The sequence below is a fragment of the Equus przewalskii genome, chromosome 7, assembly GCF_037783145.1.
Source record: "Equus przewalskii isolate Varuska chromosome 7, EquPr2, whole genome shotgun sequence".
NCBI classification, from domain to species: domain Eukaryota; kingdom Metazoa; phylum Chordata; class Mammalia; order Perissodactyla; family Equidae; genus Equus; species Equus przewalskii.
Genome location: NC_091837.1, coordinates 638,535 through 659,990, shown reverse-complemented (window position 1 = coordinate 659,990; position 21,456 = coordinate 638,535). Strand labels below are relative to the sequence as shown.

Sequence of the window (21,456 nt, the reverse complement as noted above, 5' to 3'; positions counted from 1 at the left end):
TCTAGTTCCTTGGCCTTTTCCTATGAATTTTATAGAATATCCTTATCCATATTTATTAAAAATCTTGTGGGGATTTTGATACTTTTATATTTTGATATGCAGTCATAGGTAGCTTAATGGTGGGGATACATTCTGAGAAATGCACCCTTAGGCAATTTCGTCCCTGCAAACATCACACTTACACAAATCTGGACTATCTGATACGAATCTTACGAGACCACCATCGTATACGCAGTCTGTTGTTGACTGAAACGTCGTTATGTGGCACGTTACGGTATAGGAATCTGATAGGAATAACTATATATCAGTCTGGGGAGAGTTGACATCTTTGCAATGTTGAGTTTTCCAATCCATGAACATAGTATGTCCCTCTATTTATTTAGATCTTCTTTGATTTCTTTCATCTGCATTTTGTTTTCAGCATATAAATCCTATACACGTTTTGTTAGATTTACACAAAAGTATCTCATTTTTTGAAAGACTGTAAATGGTATTATATTTTTAATTTTTGTTTCCGTGTGTTCATTACTAGTATGCAGAAATGCCATTGACTTTTGTATCCTGCAGCCTTGTTGAAGTGAGAAGGGACAGTCTACCAGATTGCTCTACACTCTATACATTTCCACATGCATATTCTATAGCTACAGTTGTTAACACTGTGTGGCATTAGCAGAGGCACAGACACATAGATCAGTGAAACAGACGAGTACCCAGAATCATAGGCACATAAACATGCCCAACCGATTCTGGCAGGAGTTCAGAAGCAGCTCAGTGAAGGGAGGGCGCCACAGCTGCAGCGGGAGCAACAACCTCAACCCAAATCTGTCACCTTAAACAAGAATTAACTCAACTTAGTACTGTGGGCTTAAATTTAAAATGTAAAACTATAAAATTTTTAGGAAAAAAAAACAGAAGAAAATCTTTGGGATCTAAGACTAGGCAACAAATTCTTAGACTTGATCCCAAAAGCACAAGCCATAAAAAGAAAAATTGATGAGCTGGACTTCATCAGAATCAAAACTTCTGCTCTGCGACAGACCTCCTGTGAGAAGGATGAAAAGACAAGCTACAGACTGGGAGGAAATATTTGCAAATGACATATCCAACAAAGGACTAGTATTTAGAATATATAAAGAACTCTCAAAATGCAACAGTAAAAAAACAACCCAGTTAGAACATGGGCAAAAGACATGAGACATTTCACCAAAGAAGATACACAGATGGCAAAAAAGCATATCATTAGCCATGAGGGAAGTGAAAATTGAAACCACAATGAGGTTCCATTACACATTAGAATGGGAGAAAAGTGACAATACCTAATGCTTGTGAGGATGCAGAGAAACTGGATCACTCATTCAGCGCTGGTGGGAATGTAAAATGGTCTAGCCATTCTAGAAAACAGTTTGAAAGTTTCTTAAAAACCTAAACACACAACTATCATAGGACCCAATAGGACCCATAGGACCCAGATTTATCCCAGATAAATGTTTCAGGTTTTTGTGGAGTTTTTTATTCTTGGTCATATTTTTTTTCCATTATATTTTCTATTGAGGTTATGATAGTTTACAACCTTGTGAAATTTCAGTTGTACATTATTATTTGTCAGTCATCTTACAGGTGCACCCCTTTACCCTTTGTGCCCACTCCCCTCCCCCCAGTAACCACTATTCTGTTCTCTTTGTCCACGTGTTTGTTTATCTTCCACATATGAGTGGAGTCATACAGAGACTGTCTTTCGCTATGTGGCTTATTTGGCTTAAAATAAACCCTCAAGGTCCATCCATGTTCTTGTGAATGGGACGATTTTACCCTTTTTTATGGCCGAGTAGTATTCCATTGTGTATATATACCACATCTTCTTTATCCAATCATCAGTCGATAGGCCCTTGGGATGCTTCCACGTCTTGGCTATTGTGAATAGTGCTGCAATGAACATAGGGGTGCAGAAGTCTCTTTGAATTGCTGATTTCAAGTTCTTTTATCCCAGATGAATGAAAACTTATGTCCACACAAAGACCTGGACGTGAATGTTAACAGCAGCTGTATTTGTAATAGCTGGAGACTGGAAACGACTCAGAGTCCTTCAATGGGTGAATGGGTCAGTGAACCCGGGCCATCCACTCCAGGGAATCCTACTCAGCAGTAAGAAGAAAGGAACTGCTGGCACACACCACCTGGATGAAGCTCCCAAGAATTCGCTGAGTGAAAAACGCCGTTGTCTGAAGGCTACACACTGTGGGATTCCATCACCGTGACATTCATAAAATGACAAAATTATAGAAATGGAGGGAGATTGCAATATTATCATATAGTTTTGCAAGATGTTGCCATCGGGGGAAACCAGGTGAACATGAGATCTCTCTGTTTTATTTCTTACAACTCCATCTCAGAATAACAAGTTTATGGCTGGCTTAGTCCTACACCATCCTGGGAGGCAGGTGAGACCAGAAGTGGGACTGGTGTCCACACACATAGCCCCAGGCCCACAGTGTGTCCGCGGCCCCTTTCTGGCAGGGCCTCATTGCCCAGGGCTCTGACATCCTTCAGGCACCCTCTGTCTGTCCCACATCCGCAGCAGCTATGTGCCTCTCTTTCCTCTCAGTCCCAAAAAGCATCAGTTATTGAACACATTGTCTATGCCAGATGGCCATGTGGCTGCAGATGAGCAGCCACCAGTGTCTTGCTTGCTGCCCAGGAGCCTCTCCAGTGACTGGATGGAGAAGACCCAGTCTGGGGGTCAGGTAGATGGTCTGTGCCCAACACAACCCCGCCCCCCAATTGCACCCTGCCAGGCTTGGCAGGAGGCCTGGCACTGGGGCTGGCATCAACTGGGCCCAGAAGGTGGTCATGGAGGCCTCGCTTACGCTTGTTTCCCATAATTCTGGCTGCTTCCAGTCCCTTTCCTCTCCAGACACTGACGCAGAGCCTACCAACACGCTGAGGCCCCCTTTCTCAGCTTCCTGCTCGGCCACCATATCTTCTCATTACCTGTTTACCCATCTCCCCTTTGGAATTGCCTTGAGTTCCACGGGTGTGACATCAACAGGCCTGGAATGCCATCCCCAGTCGCCACGCGATCACCAAGACCACCACTGTCGTGCTTCTCCATCCTTGCCCCCCCACCCCTTGTCACAGCTGTCTCCTCCCTGGGGTTCCAGGAGGCCCGGGCTGCTTCCTTCCCTTGAAAATCCATGTTGTCACAATTGGGACTGTCGCTCTTTTTGATGCTCAAAATAACCTCGAAGACCAGTTGCAGCCAAACAGTCCCCCTGGGCACAGATGGGGAGACTGAGCCAGGCCTGCTCCTGACCTCCTGACCTCGGGACAGCTGGGCCTGGGGACAGTGGCCCGGGACAGGGCACTGGAGGGTGCAAAGGCGTTCTGGTTGTACTCCTGGTTACACTGGTGTCTCTCATCGGAATCGTGGACCCGGGCCTGGGGAGGAGGTCTGGCAGAGCCCTCAAGGCCACTGCGGCAGCAAGGCCCAAAGGCTTCTCTGCTTTTCTGGGCCCCAACTTGGCCATCGTCTGCCTGGGGTCCCTCCGCCCTTCTCTAGGCGGTCCCTTGGGCCTCTGTGCCCAGCCCCTTTCTCCTGGCCTGTGGTCAGCATCTCATGGGGACCTGTGGCATGTTGACCCCCCAGTGTGAACCCTGGGAGAGGAGGGTGGCGACCACCGCTTTCTCCTGCATGTGCTGCTGTGTGTTGCAGCCGGACAGGGCTGGTGGCCGCCATGCAGGCCAGAAGCACCAGTCCTGCCTACTCTGTGCCCTCTGCCTGCAGCCGGCAACTGCCTGGGAAGTCCTGGAGGGAGGACAGGGCTAGCACACCGGCAGTGCATCTTGCCCCGGGGGCCATGCACGGCTGCTCACGAGGCTAGAGCGTGGGGCAGCACACGCCCCAGAAGACAGCGGCACCTGGGGGTGGTTGCGAAGAGTCGTGGCTGCAAAAATGAGTCTGGTAAGAGTTTGTGAGAGGGAAATGAGACCCAGTGATTCCTTTTTCTTGTGAGGTCTCACTTGCGTGTCCCCAGTTCCAGCTCCCAAATGTACTCTAGTGATGCTTCTTTGGTCTGACCCGGCTCAGCCACCCCTGGTGGGATGCTGGCCAGAACTGCTCAGGCTTGGTAGCTGGGCCCATGCCTCCCACAGGCTGCTTGGAGCCACTGGTGATGTTGAAGAGGCCCTCCTTCCCTGCAAGAGCAGCCTGGGCTCGGGAACTCGGTCTCCTGCCACTCCCCCACCTCGAGGGGACCCTGATAGTGGTCCTGCCCATTGGCCTTGGAGCAGCCCCGGGGGCTCCACTTTACAGACAGCCTTTGGAACAGGGAGGGGACAGGCGCCGATTTCAGCGCAGGACAGGAGGGCACCCCGCTGGAGAGCGACTGCCTTGCCTCGTGTATTCGTTGTTGGGGCTGGCCTGGGCTGGCCCAGCACCTGAGACGTCTCGCCTCATCAGTTTGCAGGCATCATGGCGTATGGTGGTGGGTCTGTCTACCACCAACTGGGAGCCCCTCCCCTCCTGAGGGCTTGGTGCGGTTCTGGCCTGTGGTGAGTGTGCAGGGAACACCTGATGGGGACTGAGGCCAAACGGGAGCAGAGAGGAGCAGGGCAGAGCCGGGCCCTCACCCTGGAGGCGGGAGCAGGAGGCCTCGCCCAGGCATTGGGGATGGCAGCCCCTCACCTCCTAAGCATCCACCGTGATCCTGGCCCCAGACCTCTGCCCTGTGCCGGGCAGGCAGAGCTCTGCAGATGGCTCTTCTCTGCAGGCAGAGGAACCCCCGACGACCTGCAGCCAGAAAGAGGGGTGGGAAGGAGATGATGAAGGGGAGTGAACTGAGACCCTGAGTCCTTGCCCTCACCCAAGTATGACCAGTCACCAGAGACCAGGAAACCAGATGATGGATGTCTGCTCTGAGGGCTCTGGTCGCCGCCTTCTCACCTGGGCATGACAGCCAGTGCACCTGTGCCACCAACCCACTCTGCCCTCCCCGGCTGGTGCCCGGGCCCCAAGGCCAGCCTGCACCAGGCAGGGTGCCACCAGCAGGGCAGGTACCAGGGCCACGGAGGGCCTTGGCCTGCGCAGCTGGGCAGTGGGCACCAGAGCCCTCGCTGCGTCCTGTTGATTCTGGGAGGGTTTTCCGATCTGTCTGGCCTGATGCTCGCATGGCCAGCCGGGGAGCTGGGATGCAGTGGAGAGCTGGAGCCAGCCTTTGCAACCCCAAGCCCCGGCCCTCGCTGGCAGAGAGGTGGGCCGTGGGGGAGGGGCAGGAGCTTCCCTCCGCTGTCTGGCGGGCCGCCTCCAGATCTAGGTCATCGTGCTTCAGCCTCACTCTCTGCCTTCCGCAAGCTGTGTTCCGTGGGATTTTTTAAATACCTGAATGCCTCTGGGAGAAACTCAGTGTTGGTGCCATTTCGTATCTGCACCTTCGGCTTTTCGTGACATTACAGAGCTACAGCGAGGACAGAGAGTCTCAGAGATGCCAGGACACCTTGAGGAGGTCGCCTCCAGCCCCCTGGTAGCCCCTGAGCGCATCCCTTTGGAGGGCCCCCAGGGTCACACGGTCAGGCAGCTCTTCCCCACTGAGTCACACTGTGCTCAGGGTCCCTGTCACCCCGACCCCTGCCCTGGGCTGCGTTCTCTCCCAGGGCCCTTCAGTGGTCTGTCTCTCATTGGCTGCAGCTGGAGGCCCACAGTCCCCTGACCACTGACCCTCGAGGGGGCAGGGGCGCCCGCCTCCCCTCTGGGTCCCCGGGTCCCAAGGCTGGCTCACCGCCGCAGAGCACAGGCGCCCTTTGTGGCCTGCTCCAGCTGCCCAGTGAGTGGCGGATGCAGTGTGGACCAAGGCTCTGCCCCACTTGGAAGCCTCTCTGTCCCTGGAGCACACAGTCGCTTTAACGGGGTGAGCGTGCCCTCCTGGCAGGGCAGCTGCTGTGGACTCCAAGCTCTTTTAATTGGCCTGTGTCCATCGGTGACGAGGACGGGTGTGTGTCATCACGCTCTTACATTTTTCTAACAAGGAGATCAAGAGAAACATTCTCCAATGGCCCTCACTGCACACACAAGCCCCCCTCCAGAGCTCCTGGGGCCCACGCACCCGACTCGGCCACCTGCCCGAGGCTCCGAGGCCTGGGGTCAGCAGGGATGGGAAGGGTAGTCCAGGCAGAGGGAGGCACGAAGCCAGGGGGCACCCACAAGTGCAGGGCAGGAGGTGTGAGTGGGGCGGCAGCCCTCCTGACTCAGTGGTCTCAGGTCTTCTCACCTGTATGGCTGAGCCAGTGCAGCAGGCCCAGCAAGGACAGTACGTGGGAGCGGTGCCCACAATCAGACAAAGGCAGGGCCCAGGAGGGCATCAGAGCCCAATGGGGCAGCCTGACCAACCAGGGCATGTCCCTGGCCTGCCTGGGAGCTGGTCACACCCTTTGGGGGAGCGAGGTCTGGGCCCAGAGGTTGGGGTTCGCTGTTTGGTCTCACCACACTCTGAACCTCCGCTTCCTGGTCTGAGCAGGGGCCCAACTACACCCATTCCAGCCTGTGTTGGTGCCTCCGGGAAGGGCGGGGTAGGTAAGGGCTGCAAGCACCCGAGCCTGCTCTACCTGACATCTGTGTGTCACCTGGAGCAAACTGCTCCATCTCTGAAACTGGCACCCGTGTCACCTGCCACCTCCGTCATGCCTGTCACTGTGGTTTACACAGAGCCCATCTCCCCACAAGTTGCTTCCTTTTCCGGCCCCAGGTGACCACACGGACGCCCACGAGTCTGTGCTGGAGGGGAGGGAGACAGCACAGGCTACACGCAGCCTCTAGAGAATTTCTTCACTAAAGGAGGTTTTTTCCTGAAAAACGTCAAGCTATTTGTAGCCCAAGTCAGTTGAGCAGATTTTTCTGGGTGTAGCTTATTTTATCACTCATTAACTTCTTTTCTTTATGAATTAAAAAGTAGCATTTTTTTTCCCACCCAGGAGCATTTTATTTACTTCTCTCAGTGCCACAACCAGCACTTTCTCTGCCTGCTGGGGAGGGAGACTCAGATCCTGCTCGAGGACGCCATGGCCCCTAGGATGTAGGCATAGGTGGTGCGTCCAGAGCAGGCCCTACCACTCCACCCGTTCCTGACCTTGCACGTCCCTGTCACCCCTGCAGAGCTGCCCTGTTTGATGGACAGGAGCCGTGCAAGGGTTAGCAGCATCCCGGCTGAAGAAAGCGAGAGAGGCCCTATGCTGTTCCACCTGGGAAATCTGGGGGCACATCCTACGATTCTGCTGGCCAACACCCTGGTGGCCCAATTTCCTGACTTCAGAAATGTCCCAGGCAGATACTTTGCCTATAGAGCAACGGGTGCTGCTACCCCTCCGGTCTCTCAGCTAGAGGGGGACAGCCCCAGGGTGTCTGTGGTGGGATTCGGGCTGTCCCCTGGACTCACAGAAGTGGGAGGCCAAAGCCCCAGGGTAAGGAGCAGACCCCACCCGCCCGGGAGCCTTTGGTCACCCTCAGGGAGCTCAGGAGGCGTTGACCCAGGCCTGCCTCTGACTTCTTCCAGGGAGTGGCTCCCAGTCCTCTTTCCACCAGCTCCACACCAACCCTCCAGACCTAAAATGCTGGGCTCTAATCCTGCTGCGTCTCCGTATGTCGTCTTTTGGAGCGCACTTACCTCAGTGGAAAAGATCCTGTTCATGCGGTGCACCTCGTCCTTTTGTCTCCCATCTGCAGAATCACTTTTAAACCCCAGATTCTTGTACCCGCGCATGTCCCTGCCTCTTCCCCAGCTATGCCTTTGATTGCAGTTCACTCCCCCATCGCCCCACCCCACCCCCGCCCCCACCCGGGTGCCTGGAGCCCCACCCACCTGAGCCCCAGTGCTGCCTGCCTCAGGAGCATGCCTGCCTCCTCAAGATCAGATTTCTGTCTCTCCTCCTTTGTCCCCAAGAGCACAAGCAAGGGTCAGTCCATGCTAAATGTCCAAACGTCATTTTTCACTGACCAATGGAACCATTTTGCAAAGCTCTAGGCCCCATGAGACGGGGTTCCCCTTGAGACCCTTGGGGCTGATGAAGGCTCAGGAGTCCTGCCAGGCACTTCATGTGTCTCCTCTCCTGCTCCATTCCTTTATCCACAATTCCAAATTTGCCCAAAGCCCTGAAACTTAAAAGTTTTCAAAACTCGTGGCAAAGCCAGCCCTGACCTGCCGGGCAGCCACACATCACGCTCTTTATTCCAGGCCGTGGGACCCGTCCTGCTTTACTGCAAACACAGCAATGTGTTTGACCAGGAGGTGCAGCCCCAAGCTCCAACAAGGTGTCCCGTAATGGATGAAAAATTCTGAATTGCAAACGCATCTGGTCCTGAGGCTTTCTTTGGATGAGAGTTGGAGCAGCGGAGTGTCCCCCATGCATCCCAGTTCTGGGGGCGGGGGGTCTCTGCAGAAGGAGAACAGGCTTTGGCCACCGACGGACCTTGGCAGAGAAATGGTGCTGCTTACGTGACTTTTTCACTTAGTGAGCAAACAACTCTGTGCTGGGTGCTGTTGATTCAGAGATGGAGTCCCAGGAACCCCAAATCCTCCTCCTCCCTCGCCCCTCGCCGCCCTGGAACCCAGGGGTCAGCCAAGAGACCAAGGGCACAAGAGGGGCTGGGGAGGGAGGAGGAGCTCCTGGCCATGGAGGGTGCAGCAGGCCATCTCCCTCCAAGGGGACCCTTGCCTGGGGAGCTAGTGCCCACAGGCCTAACTGTCCCTTTCTGAGGGACAGAAGGCACCAGACGTGCCACTTGGGGGCACCCTGGAGAGGTCCAGGCAGACAGTGACAGAGAGATCTGGAGGCACTCATGCTTGTGAACTCATTGAAGTTCTGGGGCCTCAGCTTCCCCATCTGTAAATGGGGTGCAGGCCCTGGCTCTGCCTCCGCAGTGTCCCTGGCTGCCCTCCAGCACAGGAGGCTGAGACCCCCCTGCACCCCTTCTCAGGGTGGTCGCAGGTCTGCCTGTGGGTCTGCAGAGCAGAGCGTGCAGAGTTGGGGTTGGGGTGGGGCAGGCTTCAGGTTGGGCCAGTCCTGTCCCAGATGTCAGCTCAGTTACCCTTCACAAATATCCCAGGAAAAGAGAGGTGGAACATTGGCCCAGGACAATTGCTTGGCCTCTGCAGTTTGCCCAGATGTGTCCACTGCCAGAGCACACGGGCACAGCACCCAGCAGGCTGCAGGAGGGTAGCTGGGGTGGTGGCCCTGTGCCAGGTATCAAGCCTTCTGTGACCAGCACCTTTCCAGCTGTAGCCGGGAACAGAACTCCCCAGGCCAGGGCCTCACACGTCCCTCGTGACAAGGAGAGAAGGCGGCATCCACTGACCTCAGCGGGCAGAGCGCGCAGGGGCTAGCATGAGGCAGCGAGACCCCCGGGGGCATGCTTTGCAGAAGGCCCACATCGAGGAACAGTCAGAGCCCAGCCACGGACAGGGGTCCCGCGAGAGCGCAGGGAGCCAGGGTCCGGCCCCCGCAGGTGGCGAGGGCGGGGGTCCGGGGCGGGCAGCGGCAGGTCCGCGCGGAGGGCGAGGGCAGCGCGCATCTCGCCTGGTTCCCGGGCCCTGCCGAGAGGCTGGAGGCGAGGGCGTCGCCGGGAGGCGGCGGCACTGGGGCCTTTGGGGGGCGCCTGGTCCCCGCCCGCGCCGGCCGCGCCGGGTCGCGCGTGGGCGCGGCGGGCGCCGATTGGCTGTCGCGCGCGCGGGCGGGGCGGGCGGCGGCGGCGGCGCGGAGGGGCCGGTCACCCCGCAGCCCGGCCTCGGCCTCCGTCGCTCGCCGCCGCGCCCCGCCCGCGCGCCCGCCGCCGCACGTCCCCCGCCGCCGGCGGCCACCATGAGCACCGGCCTGCGGTACAAGAGCAAACTGGCGACCCCAGGTGAGCCCGGCGCCCGCCCGCGCGCCCGCGCGCGCCTTTGTCCCCGCCGCCAGCCCGCCCGCCCGCCTCTCACCGTGTCTCCGTCTCTTCCCCCGCCCGCCGGCTGGACCCGCCCGGACCCGGACCCGGACCCTGACCTGACCCTGACCCCGCAGAGGACAAGCAGGTACGTGCGCGCCGCCGCTCACCCAGCCTGCTGTCACCCATTGTGCCACCAACGCCGCTGGCGCCCAGGCGCGACCCCGCCCCCGCCAGCCGTCATCCCGCCCTGTCGCGATAACAGATTGTCAGCCTGGGCAATGCCGCCGCGCCTGCGGCTGCGGAGGACAGGAGTGGGTGCCATGCCCAGGGTGCCTGGCCCCTGTCCCTCACAGCATGCCCGTGCACCCTTCCCAGGTGCCCCTCTCCCATGGGTCCAGCGCCAGCAGGATCTTGCTGACCTGGCTTTTGACCGTGTGCTGGGGGTCCTGAGTGAGGCCACGGGCTAGGGGAGGGGTCTCTGTCCTCCAGCCAGCACAGAGACCCTGAGCAGCCCCATGAGAGAGCCTGTGGCCACCCTACCCTGCTCTTCTGCATCTTATGCCCCTCTCCCCACACACTAATTTGAGTGAGCTGGTCTGTGGCCAGGCCTCTTTCCCAGACTGGGAGCCTCCAGGGCCTGGCCTGAGTCATCTCTGTACCCAGCACAGGTCTTCAAACCTAGTGGGTACAAATAGGCTTGTGGCCTCCCAAAGGGGTGGCCTGGTCCCCACCCTCCAGGAATGCAGGACCCAACAGGAGGCTGGCCTGGACACCCACTGTGAAAACCCAGCTGACGTCAGCGTTAAACAGAGCTGGAGACCCTGGGAGTGGGGTGGGCATGGGTAACCAGGTGGGCTGGGGGCTCTGGGCAGCCCCGCTGGAGGCATTTCTGGCTGAAGCTCAGCCATGTTTGGGAGAGAAAAGAAGGGCCCAGCAGTGGCTTTGGCAGCCCCGATCGGGGATGGGGCTTCACACACCCACCGGATGGATGCTGGGTAGAACCCTGGAGTCCTGGCCCAAGATGTGGTACTTGGGCCAGGAGCTACCTGGGGGGGAGGGTGGGGGGGGTGGGAGCCAGGAGTCACTGGCTGCTCAGTGCATCTCCTGGCAAGGATGTGTCCCACCCTGGGACAGGTGAGGCTTGTGGGGAGGGGCCCTGTCGACCTTACACTGCCAGCAAGGGGCTCCCTGGGGAGCCGGGCCAGGAGCTGCCTCCCTATTCTAGCAGGTCAGACAATGCCTGAGATGCAGGGACACACGCCACCAGGCTATTGTTTGACGGAGAGAGAGGGAAGGCCTGGGAGAGCAGCTCCCACAGCTTCTCCTGGGCCTGCAGGCTCTTGGGGTCACTGGGCCAGGCAGCTGCTGCCCAGCACCACCCAGAGACCCCTCCTGCCGAGGCATGAGCTCCTTCGAGGAGCCCATCCTTCGAGGTCACCCAGGAGCCAGCCTCACCCTTCCCCTGCCCCTAAGACCAGAGAGAAATGGCTCCGTGCAGGCGGAGGGGGAGCCCCAGGCAGGGCCAGGGAGCCAGGTGTTTGGGGCGGGCTCCCCGTGGGTCTGGGGGGAGCCAGAAGCACGTGGTAGCTTCACTGTTACCATTATTGGTGTTACTGAGCCTCAGCTTATCCACACTCTGTGACAGGGGGTGGGGGAGCTCTGGTGGCGCTCTGTGCCCCCTCCTCCCACGCCCACCCCGTCTCAGGCAGTGATGGGGGCTCTGTCGGCTTTGGCGTCTGCTTTCAGAGCTGACTCTGGTAATTCTAAGAATGGAAATGCCTCGAGAGCCAGGCATTGGGAGGAGGTGGGCGCAGCTGTGTCTAGGGCTCGGGAAGCCCTAAGGAGTATTTGTTGTGTCTCAGTGGCCATAGAAAGGGGGTGGCAGGGCCCCTTCCTTGGGGCTCCCCTAGGGAATCCACAGGTCCTATCTGGGCGCGGTCTGGTTGTGGGGCGGGCAGGGTGGGAGCTGGGAGTGGGATTCTTGCCCTCCCGACCTGGGCTCCCCAGACGCTGTGCCTCACCGGCGGGGAACGGAAGCGGGCTGGGAGAGCTGAGGCTCCTTCTCAGCCTGATGCCAGGCCCAGGTCTGTCTGTCTGCCTGAAGATGCCCTGGGCCTGAGCTGCCAGCCTGTCTGGGCGGTGCTGGGCTGAGGACCATGTCTCAAGTGCACCCACGAGTGAAGTTGAGTGGGACTCAGCCTGAGGTCAGCATGGCAGAGGGCTGGGGACCAGTGAGGGGTCTTTCTCGGAGCAAGGCCGGGGGACAGGCTGGGAGAGCAGGGGGCCCTGTGGCCTCCCCCTGCTCTCTACACCCTCCTCTGGATGAAAGACTCTCCTGTTCCCAGCTGTGGGCCCACCCCTTCTCCCCAGGTGCCAGCGGTCTCAAGGCCCCACAGCAACAGCATAAGCCTGGACGGGGGGACAGAGGCCCCTTAACCAGGGAAGCCAAGAAGGGAGGGTCTGGGTGGGGGAGAGCTGGGGGGCTGCCTGTCCCTGCTGACACACACAGTCCAGGGGCGCGTCTCTTCATACCCCAGCTCTTTCCAGGCCTCCCTCCTGTCGGGCTGGCGCTGGCTTGTTCAGATTCCGGCGGGGTACTGGATGAGGGGGTGAGGAAGGGTTTGGCAGCTCAGGAGACCCTGGTTGTCCCTGGAGTGGCCACATGGGAGTGAGGGGTAAGCTGGCTGGAGCTTTCCAGTCCCAGTGCACCCAGTCCTGTGGGTCAGAACAGACAGGGAAGCTCAGAGGAAACTGTCTGCTGGGGAGGGAGGGGTCCCGGCTGGCAGGGGTGGTCTGGGAGCAGCCATGGCCAGCAGGGATGGTGGCGGGTCGTAGAGCTGCACAGTAGGGCAGCACCCAAGTTTCCAGAGGTAGAGGAGCTAGCGTCTAGTACTCTGACTTCCCCCTCTAAGCCTCCGAGGACATGGGGGGTGGGGGGAGTGCAGGCTAAGGAGGCTCAGCCCTCGCCCCCTCCCACATGTCTTGGGGGATCCTCCAAACATACACACACACACACACACACACACACACACACACGAGGGGAGAGGGGCAGTGCAGGCAGGGATGTGTCCGTGGCTGGTTGGAGGCGCTGGGACACCGCTGGGAGGTTTTCGGGCTGCATCTGCGAGCAGAGAAGGACTGGACCCGGCCGGTCCCTCGTGGGTGCGCGCGCGGGTCTGCGGAGCGCCCTCTGGCGGGCGGAAGCCGTACCGCACCTCTGGGGGCGGGAGGCGCGGCGGCCGCAGACCCCGGGCCCGCGCGTGGCACCCGGCTCCCAGCCCCGGTTGCCCGAGGCCTGGACTGAGGCCGCGGCCCCGTCGCAGCGCCGCGGCCCCCGCGCCCCGCGCCCCGCGCCCCGCGCGGCCCTCCCCGCAGCCCTGCGTGGCTCCGCCCGCGGCCCACTTTCCCGGCGCCGGTCTCCCGGCGACAGCGCCGGCGGGCGGTCCCTGCCCCTCCCGCGCGCCCGCCGCGCCCCGCCTCTATTGGAGCGAGAGCCGGGCCTGCGAGGCTGCGGCCGCGGGCCGGCGCGGGCCGCACGGGCGGGAGGGGTCTCGCATGGCCTCCGCGCGCGGCGGCACCCGGGCGCGGCGTCCCCGCTCCGGGCCTCTGTTCCTGCGTCCGTGAAGCCCGGGCGAGAACAGGGCTTCAAGGTGGTGCCGCGCGTACGTCCCTCGAGAACGCCCGGCCCGGTCCGGGGTCCTGACGCGGCCAGCGGGGTGGCAGGGGCCGCTGCGATGGACTCGCTGGCAGCGCCCCAGGACCGCCTGGTGGAGCAGCTGCTGTCACCGCGGACCCAGGCCCAGCGGCGGCTCAAGGTGTGTGGAGCGGGGAGCGAATGCGGGACCGCGTGCGCGCCGCCGGGGCCGGGCCCTCAGGGGCCTCCGCCACTATCTCCGGACGGGACAGGGGCAGCAGGGCCACGGCCGCTCGGGTGGGCGCAGGGACCCCGCGAGCGGGATGGCTCGGCGCCGCTGTCTATAAATAGCCCCTGCTCCGCCGTCGCTGCAGCCAGCCACCCCCGCGGCTGGATCGCGGCCAGACGGGGCCTTCCACCCGGGTACACTGGCGGGGGAGTGAGCGCGCTGGGCAGGGGCGAGTATTGAGGCCGGGGGCTCCTCCTGCCTGTGGAGGGCCTTGGGCCTGTCTGAGGTGTCAGTCATGGTGGTCTCTGACCACCACCCAAGGGAGGACACTGCCTGTGCCTGCTGCGGCCTGACACCCCTCTCTACACACACAGACACATTCTCGGGTCCCTGTGAAGCCCCTCTCTGCCGCTGGCACAAGGGAGCCTTCAGCTGCCACTCACCTTCCCACCCCCAGGCCTTTGCCCACAGTCCATCACTCCATTTCTGCCACTGAAACACCCCGCCCTGGGAACTCCGCCCTCTCTGCTGCCTCCTTGACTGAGCTGGGCAGGGGACAGGGCAGGGGGCAGCCCCAGGAGCCCCAGCATGCCCCTGACCTGCCCTGCTCCTGCCCCTGCCTCCAGGACGTCGACAAGCAGTACGTGGGCTTTGCCACGCTGCCCAACCAGGTGCACCGCAAGTCGGTGAAGAAGGGCTTTGACTTCACGCTCATGGTGGCCGGTGAGTGGGCCTGGCTCCCAGGAGGGGCGGGCCAGTGGCCAGCCAGGCTCTTCATGGCACCTTGGACTGACTCAACTCCTTCACTGTACCTGTGGGCAGGTGAGTCGGGCCTGGGGAAATCCACACTGGTCCACAGCCTCTTCCTGACCGACTTGTACAAGGACCGGAAGCTGCTCAGTGCCGAGGGTGAGTGGGCCCCACACTGCCTTCGCACTGCTTCACCCTCCCCTGCTGTGTGACCCCTCCGAGGCACCCTTCCAGGGCCAGCCCTGCTTCTCTCTCCCCACAGCGTGGGTCTCCTGTTCAGGGTCTAGGAGGAGTGTCCCAGACCACAGGCCCGGTGGTCAGGGCCAAAACACTAGGATGGATGAGAAGGAGGGTCTTGGCTGCCCAGAGTAGGGGGTGAGGGTCACAGAGGCCCCTCCAGACAGTCCCCCACCCCCACAGAGCGCATCAACCAGACAGTGGAGATCCTGAAGCACACGGTGGACATTGAGGAGAAGGGGGTCAAGCTGAAGCTCACCATTGTGGACACACCAGGCTTCGGGGATGCTGTCAACAACTCTGAGTGGTAAGGAAGGCCTGGCTGGGGATGGTCCCTGCCCAGGCTGACTCAGCCTCCTCCAGGCTGGCGGGCCGTCCTCGCAGCTGGTCTTATGCGCTCCCCTGCCCACAGCTGGAAGCCCATCACAGACTATGTGGACCAGCAGTTTGAGCAGTATTTCCGTGACGAGAGTGGCCTCAACCGCAAGAACATTCAAGACAACCGGGTGCACTGCTGCCTGTACTTCATTTCCCCTTTTGGGCACGGGTGCGTGGCTGTCCTCGGGCCGGGCTGGGGAGGCACCCACCTCCATGGATCTCCATGTCATTGCCCCTCCCCTGTCTGCATCCCCACAACCATTCCCCCCCTTAGCCCACCCCCACCCTCTCCCTGCACTACGGCAGCCCCCACCACGCCCGTCACCGCCCCGGTTGCTCTCTGCAGGCTTCGGCCAGTGGATGTGAGTTTCATGAAGGCTCTCCATGAGAAGGTGAACATAGTGCCCCTCATCGCCAAAGCTGACTGTCTTGTCCCCGGCGAGATTCGGAAGCTGAAGGAGCGGGTGAGCCTGCTGTGGCAGTGGGGCCTGGCCCAGGGCTCTGGGTCTGCGAGCACCAGCTATGGTGACCCCAGGCATCACTGTACCTGGCTCAGGGGACCTGGCCAGCCCCAAATCTGACAGCCCTTGCCCCGCCGCAGATCCGGGAGGAGATTGACAAGTTCGGGATCCACGTGTACCAGTTCCCTGAGTGTGACTCGGATGAGGACGAGGACTTCAAGCAGCAGGATCGGGAACTGAAGGTGAGCATGCAGCCCAGTGGGGCAGGGGAGGGAGCCAGAGGCCAGTTCACGCAGGGCCCGGAGGAGGGCCAAGCCCCCAGGTCCAACCTGGTAGGGGCAGGGCTCTCTTGTCCAGCCAGTAGAGGCCCTTCACCTAGGGCTAGAAGGCTAAGATCACATGTGTCCCCAGCTGCCTTGTGTAGTTTGGGCCCCAAATGGTTAGTGGGTAATGGAGCACTTGCTGGGACCCAAAGGCACTGCTGCTGGCCAGGCCCCCACCCTGACCCTGCTTCTCAGTGTTCTTCACCAGCAGAAGGGCCCAGCCCAACGGCCACAGGCCTGTGCATGCCCTGGCTCCCAGAATTCTGAGCTCCAGAGGATGGTGGTGGCTTTGGGTGTCCCAGCAGCTACAGTGGTGATGACTAAGCTCAAGCCAGGGGACAGGTAGCCATCAGGCCAGGAGCAGGGTTGGCCTTTGGCCCCAACCAAACTCAGCAGGGGCATCACTAGCCAGAGGCTTGGGCTCAGCTCTGGGGAGGGAAGGGAGAGGTAGCCAGATGGAGCAGCCTTGAGGTGGGTATTGGGAGGGGAGAGCATGCCTGGTTGGGCACAGCCTGGCAAAGGCCGCAGAGTGTGAGCTGCACCAGCTCCGGCTTCAGCTGGCAGCAGAGTGGCTAGAAGCAGGGGCAACGTCGGGATCTCTTTGGGGAGAGGTTGTTGATGGTGATGCTGAAGGGCCCCACCAGGCTCAGGCCCCTCTCCAGCCACTAACTCACTTTCATACTTACTGGGCATGAGCCCTCACCTGCCCCTTCCCAGGAGAGTGCGCCCTTCGCTGTTATCGGCAGCAACACGGTGGTGGAGGCCAAGGGGCAGCGGGTCCGGGGGCGACTGTACCCCTGGGGGATCGTGGAGGGTGAGTTCGGGCAGGGGGCACAGGGTCCAGGGTGGGCAGGCTCCCCTGGCTGGCGCCAGCTGACCACTCACCCCTGCCCTGCAGTAGAGAACCAGGCACACTGCGACTTCGTGAAGCTGCGCAACATGCTCATTCGCACACACATGCATGACCTCAAGGACGTGACATGCGACGTGCACTACGAGAACTACCGTGCGCACTGCATCCAGCAGATGACCAGGTGCGCTCCCGCCCTGGACCTGAACCATGTACCTTGTGGCCCCAGCCACGTCTCCGTAACGGAGGGCTGGTCCCCACCACCCACCTAGACCCGAACCTTGCCCCAGCCCCCAAATCAGCTGCCCAGTGCCTTGTCTCCCCAGAGCCAGCCCAGAGGTGTGGGAGCACAGGAGGGCAGGGCTTGGTAGTACCTGGGGTCAGCTGGACCTCCCATCAGTGCTGTCCCTCTCATCCACCCCACAGCAAACTCACCCAGGACAGCCGCATGGAGAGCCCCATCCCCATCCTGCCACTGCCCACGCCTGACGCTGAGACAGAGAAGCTCATTAGGATGAAGGATGAGGAGGTTGGTGAGGTGGCAGGGGAGGAACGGGCTGGCAGGGAGAAGGGCCAGGCCTCTCCCATCGAGTTTCTCCCCCTACCAGCTGAGGCGCATGCAGGAGATGCTGCAGAAGATGAAGCAGCAAATGCAGGACCAGTGACCCCCCAGCCTCACATTGCCATGGATATACTGCCAGTCTCCAGGCTGGCCCTTCCCACCCCTGGATCCCTACTGGTCTGTACTCTACCCTGGATTCATCTGGATTTCTGACAGGCCTGGACACAACCCCAATCCCAGAGTGGCCCAGACCCGAACTGTTCCCTGCCGTTCCAGACCTGACCCGGAGACGCGGGGTTGCACCCCCCAGCCAACCCTAATTTATTCTCAGCATCAATCCCTCCTCTTATTTGTATTTGCCCCTACAACCAGTTCCTTCTGGCCTTGAGGGACCAGGAGCTTCGTTGGGCCGTGACTTCTGAGATCTGCCCCCACCCCAGAAGATCCTAGCACTCAGACTCCAGGCCCTACTCGGGGTGGGTAAACCAAGGCAGAATAGGGGCGCAGGTCCCCAGGGTCTTGGGCCTGTCCCCCCGTGCGAGTGCTGCAGAGCAGACCTGGGAGCCCTCCTGCGCCCACTGCCACAGTGTATGCTGGGACCGCGCTTTGTGCCAAGGTGGGCCAGGTTCTCCCTCATCTCACCTGCAGCTCAGCAGGTGGGTTGGGCAGCAGAAGCAATTAGGATCCCTCCAGACCTGAGGAGGCCAGCCAGCTGCAGGGGGAGGAGCTCCGGGAGCGGGGCCATCTGTGACAGCCGGCGGGCCCCCCACTAAGGGGTCCCAGGGCTCCAGGAGCAGTGGGAGGTGGGTGACCCCCTGGCAACTCCCATGCCTAGACTGCCGTTCCCTGCCCATGGCTGGAGGTCCCTTCTCCCCAGCAGCACTGTCGCCCAGGGTTCCCTAGCCTTTGCCCTCCCCATCCCGCCACCCGCATGATCCCTCTCCACAAACCCTCTTCTCCAGTTTTGTTCAGTTGTGAATGCCGGGTCCTGTCCAGGTGACAGGAGAACAATGTTGGTGACCGTCGCAGCAGGCTTTGAGTGCTCTGTGCGCCCCTGGGAGCAGTGGGGGCGGAAGCCGGGCAGCTGGCAGCCCGGTGATAGCGCTCTATCTGGGGCCGCAGCGCCTGTCCGCGCGTCCTCGGGGTTATTTCTGGCGGGGCGGCTGCGCTGCGGTCGGCGTGGCTGGCGCCGGGGCCTGGCAGGGGTGGGCGGCCTTATCGCCTGGTTCTCTGGCCAACGCCTGGCGCTCCAGAGCCAGCCGGGTCACTATCCTCTCGCCATGAGCTCCGGTGAGTCTAGGGTCCAGCCAAGCCCCTGCCGCTCCCTAAGCACAATGGCGTTGGGAGGGGCGCCAGTCGTTTGCCTGCAGCAGGGAGAGATTTGGGTCGGACTTAGAGGAGACTTCCACCCAGTGCGCAGGTGGTGCGGTTGGAGAGCCTTTCGGGCAATGGGGGTCGCGGGCCTGGCCTGGCGCTCCGGAGGCTCAGAGATGCCGCCCAGGTGCCCCACAGGCCGCCCAGCTCAACGCGCGCTTCCCTTCCAGGACCGCGCAGGGCGCTGAGCCTGCTGCTCCTGCTGCTCGCGCCACGGAGCTGCGCGGCCACACGCTGCCCCGCTCCTTGTGTCTGCGCGGGGACGCTCGTGGACTGCGGGCGCCGCGGGTTGACGTGGGCCTCGCTGCCGACCGCCTTCCCATCAGACACGACCGATCTGGTGCTGACCGGCAACAACCTGACGGCGCTGCCGCCGGGGCTGCTGGATGCGCTGCCTGAGCTGCGCGCCGCGCACCTGGGCGCTAACCCCTGGCGCTGCGACTGCCACCTGGTGCCGCTGCGCGCCTGGCTCGCCGGCCAGCCCGAGCGCTCGCCCTACCGGGACCTGCGCTGCGCCGCGCCCCCCGCGCTGCGCGGCCGCCTGCTGCCCTACCTGACCGAGGACGAACTGCGCGCCGCCTGCACGCCCAGCGCGCTCTGCTGGGGGGCGCTGGCGGCGCAGCTCCTGCTGCTCGGCCTCGGGCTGCTGCACGCCTTGCTGCTGCTGCTGCTGCTGTGCCGCCTGCAGAGGCTGCGCGCCCGCGCCCGCGCCCGCACCCGCGCCGCGCACCGGCTGTCGCTGACCGCCCCGCTGGTGGCGGAGCCGGCTGGAGCCGGCGAGTCCTGAGAGCCGAGCGACGCGGAGCCAACCCGACAGGACCCAGTCCCGGGAGTCCTCGCCCTAACCTTGACCCATGCCCCTCCGCCGCCCAGGCACAATCTCCCAGACCACGCCGCCCCCGGCAGGCCCTTCCACATGGGCTCTGCTCCTTCCCGCCACCACTAGCGAGGCGAAGCCAATCCCTGCACGTTAGGCAGGTCCAGGCGGTGAGCTGCAGCCCGGACCCCGCCCGGGTCCCCCGGGCCAAAGTCCAGTGCGAATAAATCCTGCTCCAAATCCGACCTGGCTCTGCGGCGCGCCACGTGGAAATCTACCTCCCCAAACCGCGGGAAAACCCCTGGGAGGGGTTCAAGGGGACACCCCACAGCTACATGCCCGAAAATAGCCTCCAGGCAAACACAAGGTCCCTGAGTAAACTCTCCCCTCCACTGATGATCACAGAGGGTCACCTGGGAAGGCAGGGAGCAGTGGATGAGAGTGGGCACACAGAAGGGGGCAGTGAGGACTCTGTGGGCAGTGACGACACTGTGGGCCATGAGGACTCTGTCGGCCCTGAGGGACTCTGTCGGCCCTGAGGACTCCGTGGGCCGTGAGCACTCCGTGGGCAGTGAGGACTCCGTGGGCCGTGAGGACTCTGTGGGCCGTGAGCACTCCGTGGGCAGTGAGGACTCCATGGGCAGTGAGGACTCCGTGGGCCGTGAGCACTCCGTGGGCAGTGAGGACTCTGTGGGCCATGAGCACTGTGTGGGCCGTGAGCACTCTGTGGGCCGTGAGGACTCTGTGGACAGTGAGGACTCTGTGGGCCGTGAGGACTCTGTGGGGAGTGAGCACTCTGTGAGCCGTGAGGACTCTGTGGGCAGTGAGGACTCCGTGGGTAGTGAGCACTCTGTGAGCCATGAGGACTCTGTGGGCAGTGAGCACTCTGTGGGCCATGAGCACTCTGTGGGCCGTGAGGACTCTGTGGACAGTGAGGACTCTGTGGGCCGTGAGGACTCTGTGGGGAGTGAGCACTCTGTGAGCCATGAGGACTCTGTGGGCAGTGAGGACTCCGTGGGTAGTGAGCACTCTGTGGGCCGTGAGGACTCTGTGGGGAGTGAGCACTCTGTGAGCCGTGAGGACTCTGTGGGCCGTGAGGACTCCGTGGGTAGTGAGCACTCTGTGAGCCAAGAGGACTCTGTGGGCTGTGAGGACTCTGTGGGCCGTGAGGACTCTGTGGACAGTGAGCACTCTGTGGGCCGTGAGGACTCTGTGGGCCGTGAGGACTCCGTGGGTAGTGAGCACTCTGTGAGCCAAGAGGACTCTGTGGGCTGTGAGGACTCTGTGGGCCGTGAGGACTCCGTGGGTAGTGAGCACTCTGTGGGCCGTGAGGACTCTGTGGACAGTGAGGACTCTGTGGGCCGTGAGGACTCTGTGGACAGTGAGCACTCTGTGGGCCGTGAGGACTCTGTGGACAGTGAGGACTCTGTGAGCTGTGAGCACTCTGTGGGCCGTGAGCACTCTGTGGGTAGTGAGCACTCTGTGAGCCATGAGGACTCTGTGGGCAGTGAGCACTCTGTGGGCCGTGAGGACTCTGTGGGCAGTCAGGACACTGTGGGCAGTGAGGACAGTGAGGGGCAGTGAAGTGAGCATTTCCAGGGGACAGTGAGGGGCCGTGAGGTGGCCTGAGGACAGTTCAGGGTGTGAGGTTTCCCCAGTGGCAGTGACCATGCCATGGGGCCAGCTTTCGGGGCAATTAGCGATGGATTGGGGACAGTGAAGACAGTCTGGCGGCCTGCCTGCGACTCCCTGGGCACCCGAGTGAGGAGCTCAGCCTCTGGGGGCCGGGGTCACTGGGCCCAAGGCTTGCCAGGTGGGTCTGTGGCTGTCACTGCAGGGCTGAGGGGCACCGGGCATGGCAGGGTCTCGAATCACGTGCTCCACCTGACCATGCTTCCTGCAGGAAGGTACCTCTGACCACCCAGACCGGCCAGGGG

The 21,456-nt window shown here is 61.3% G+C and overlaps 3 protein-coding genes and 1 long non-coding RNA gene across 8 annotated transcripts; 3 read left to right on the top strand and 1 right to left on the bottom strand.

Moving 5' to 3' along the window:
* Positions 1-1,487: 1,487 nt before the first annotated feature.
* Positions 1,488-7,816, bottom strand: LOC103567567 (uncharacterized). Of its 2 annotated transcripts, XR_548733.2 has the most exons (3): positions 7,650-7,816; positions 5,772-6,010; positions 1,488-4,786 (listed from the first exon to the last, which is right to left on the bottom strand). It is a non-coding gene; the product is annotated as an uncharacterized lncRNA (long non-coding RNA). The 2 variants fall into 2 exon arrangements; XR_011541742.1 differs by lacking the exon at positions 5,772-6,010 and having other exon boundaries at positions 7,650-7,796.
* A 1,915-nt stretch (positions 7,817-9,731) lies between these two features.
* SEPTIN5 (septin 5) lies at positions 9,732-18,353 on the top strand. 4 transcript variants are annotated; one of them, XM_070626758.1, is made up of 12 exons: positions 9,732-9,883; positions 10,039-10,049; positions 14,394-14,490; positions 14,590-14,676; positions 14,938-15,061; positions 15,167-15,301; positions 15,479-15,596; positions 15,734-15,835; positions 16,613-16,730; positions 16,815-16,950; positions 17,193-17,295; positions 17,375-18,353. In XM_070626758.1, the coding sequence occupies exons 1-12, from the start codon at positions 9,841-9,843 to the stop codon at positions 17,429-17,431; spliced, it is 1,131 nt and encodes a 376-aa protein (XP_070482859.1). In that variant the 5' UTR covers positions 9,732-9,840; the 3' UTR covers positions 17,432-18,353. The 4 variants fall into 4 exon arrangements, with proteins under 4 accessions (XP_070482859.1, XP_070482861.1, XP_070482860.1 ...); XM_070626760.1 differs by having other exon boundaries at positions 9,734-9,883; positions 16,634-16,730; XM_070626759.1 differs by lacking the exons at positions 9,732-9,883; positions 10,039-10,049 and adding an exon at positions 13,296-13,719 and having other exon boundaries at positions 16,634-16,730.
* On the top strand, positions 18,329-19,764 carry GP1BB (glycoprotein Ib platelet subunit beta). The gene is made up of 2 exons (XM_008544254.2): positions 18,329-18,618; positions 18,873-19,764. Exons 1-2 carry the CDS (start codon positions 18,339-18,341, stop codon positions 19,487-19,489), a joined length of 897 nt encoding a protein of 298 aa, XP_008542476.2. The 5' UTR covers positions 18,329-18,338; the 3' UTR covers positions 19,490-19,764.
* Positions 19,765-20,017: 253 nt separating this feature from the next.
* On the top strand, positions 20,018-21,103 carry LOC139084619 (dentin sialophosphoprotein-like). The gene has a single exon (XM_070628011.1). It carries the CDS (start codon positions 20,018-20,020, stop codon positions 21,101-21,103), a length of 1,086 nt encoding a protein of 361 aa, XP_070484112.1.
* Positions 21,104-21,456: the final 353 nt, after the last annotated feature.

What these genes read in the sequence shown, in the direction of transcription:
- SEPTIN5 (XM_070626757.1), top strand. Translation starts at nt 13,639, where the DNA reads ATGGACTCGCTGGCAGCGCCCCAGGACCGCCTGGTGGAGCAGCTGCTG. An exon ending in CTTCACGCTCATGGTGGCCG is followed by an intron (nt 14,491 to 14,589) that starts GTGAGTGGGCCT and finishes ACCTGTGGGCAG; the next exon opens with GTGAGTCGGGCCTGGGGAAA. An exon ending in GAAGCTGCTCAGTGCCGAGG is followed by an intron (nt 14,677 to 14,937) that starts GTGAGTGGGCCC and finishes CCACCCCCACAG; the next exon opens with AGCGCATCAACCAGACAGTG.
- GP1BB (XM_008544254.2), top strand. Translation starts at nt 18,339, where the DNA reads ATGTTGGTGACCGTCGCAGCAGGCTTTGAGTGCTCTGTGCGCCCCTGG. An exon ending in TCCTCTCGCCATGAGCTCCG is followed by an intron (nt 18,619 to 18,872) that starts GTGAGTCTAGGG and finishes CTTCCCTTCCAG; the next exon opens with GACCGCGCAGGGCGCTGAGC.
- LOC139084619 (XM_070628011.1), top strand. Translation starts at nt 20,018, where the DNA reads ATGAGGACTCTGTCGGCCCTGAGGGACTCTGTCGGCCCTGAGGACTCC.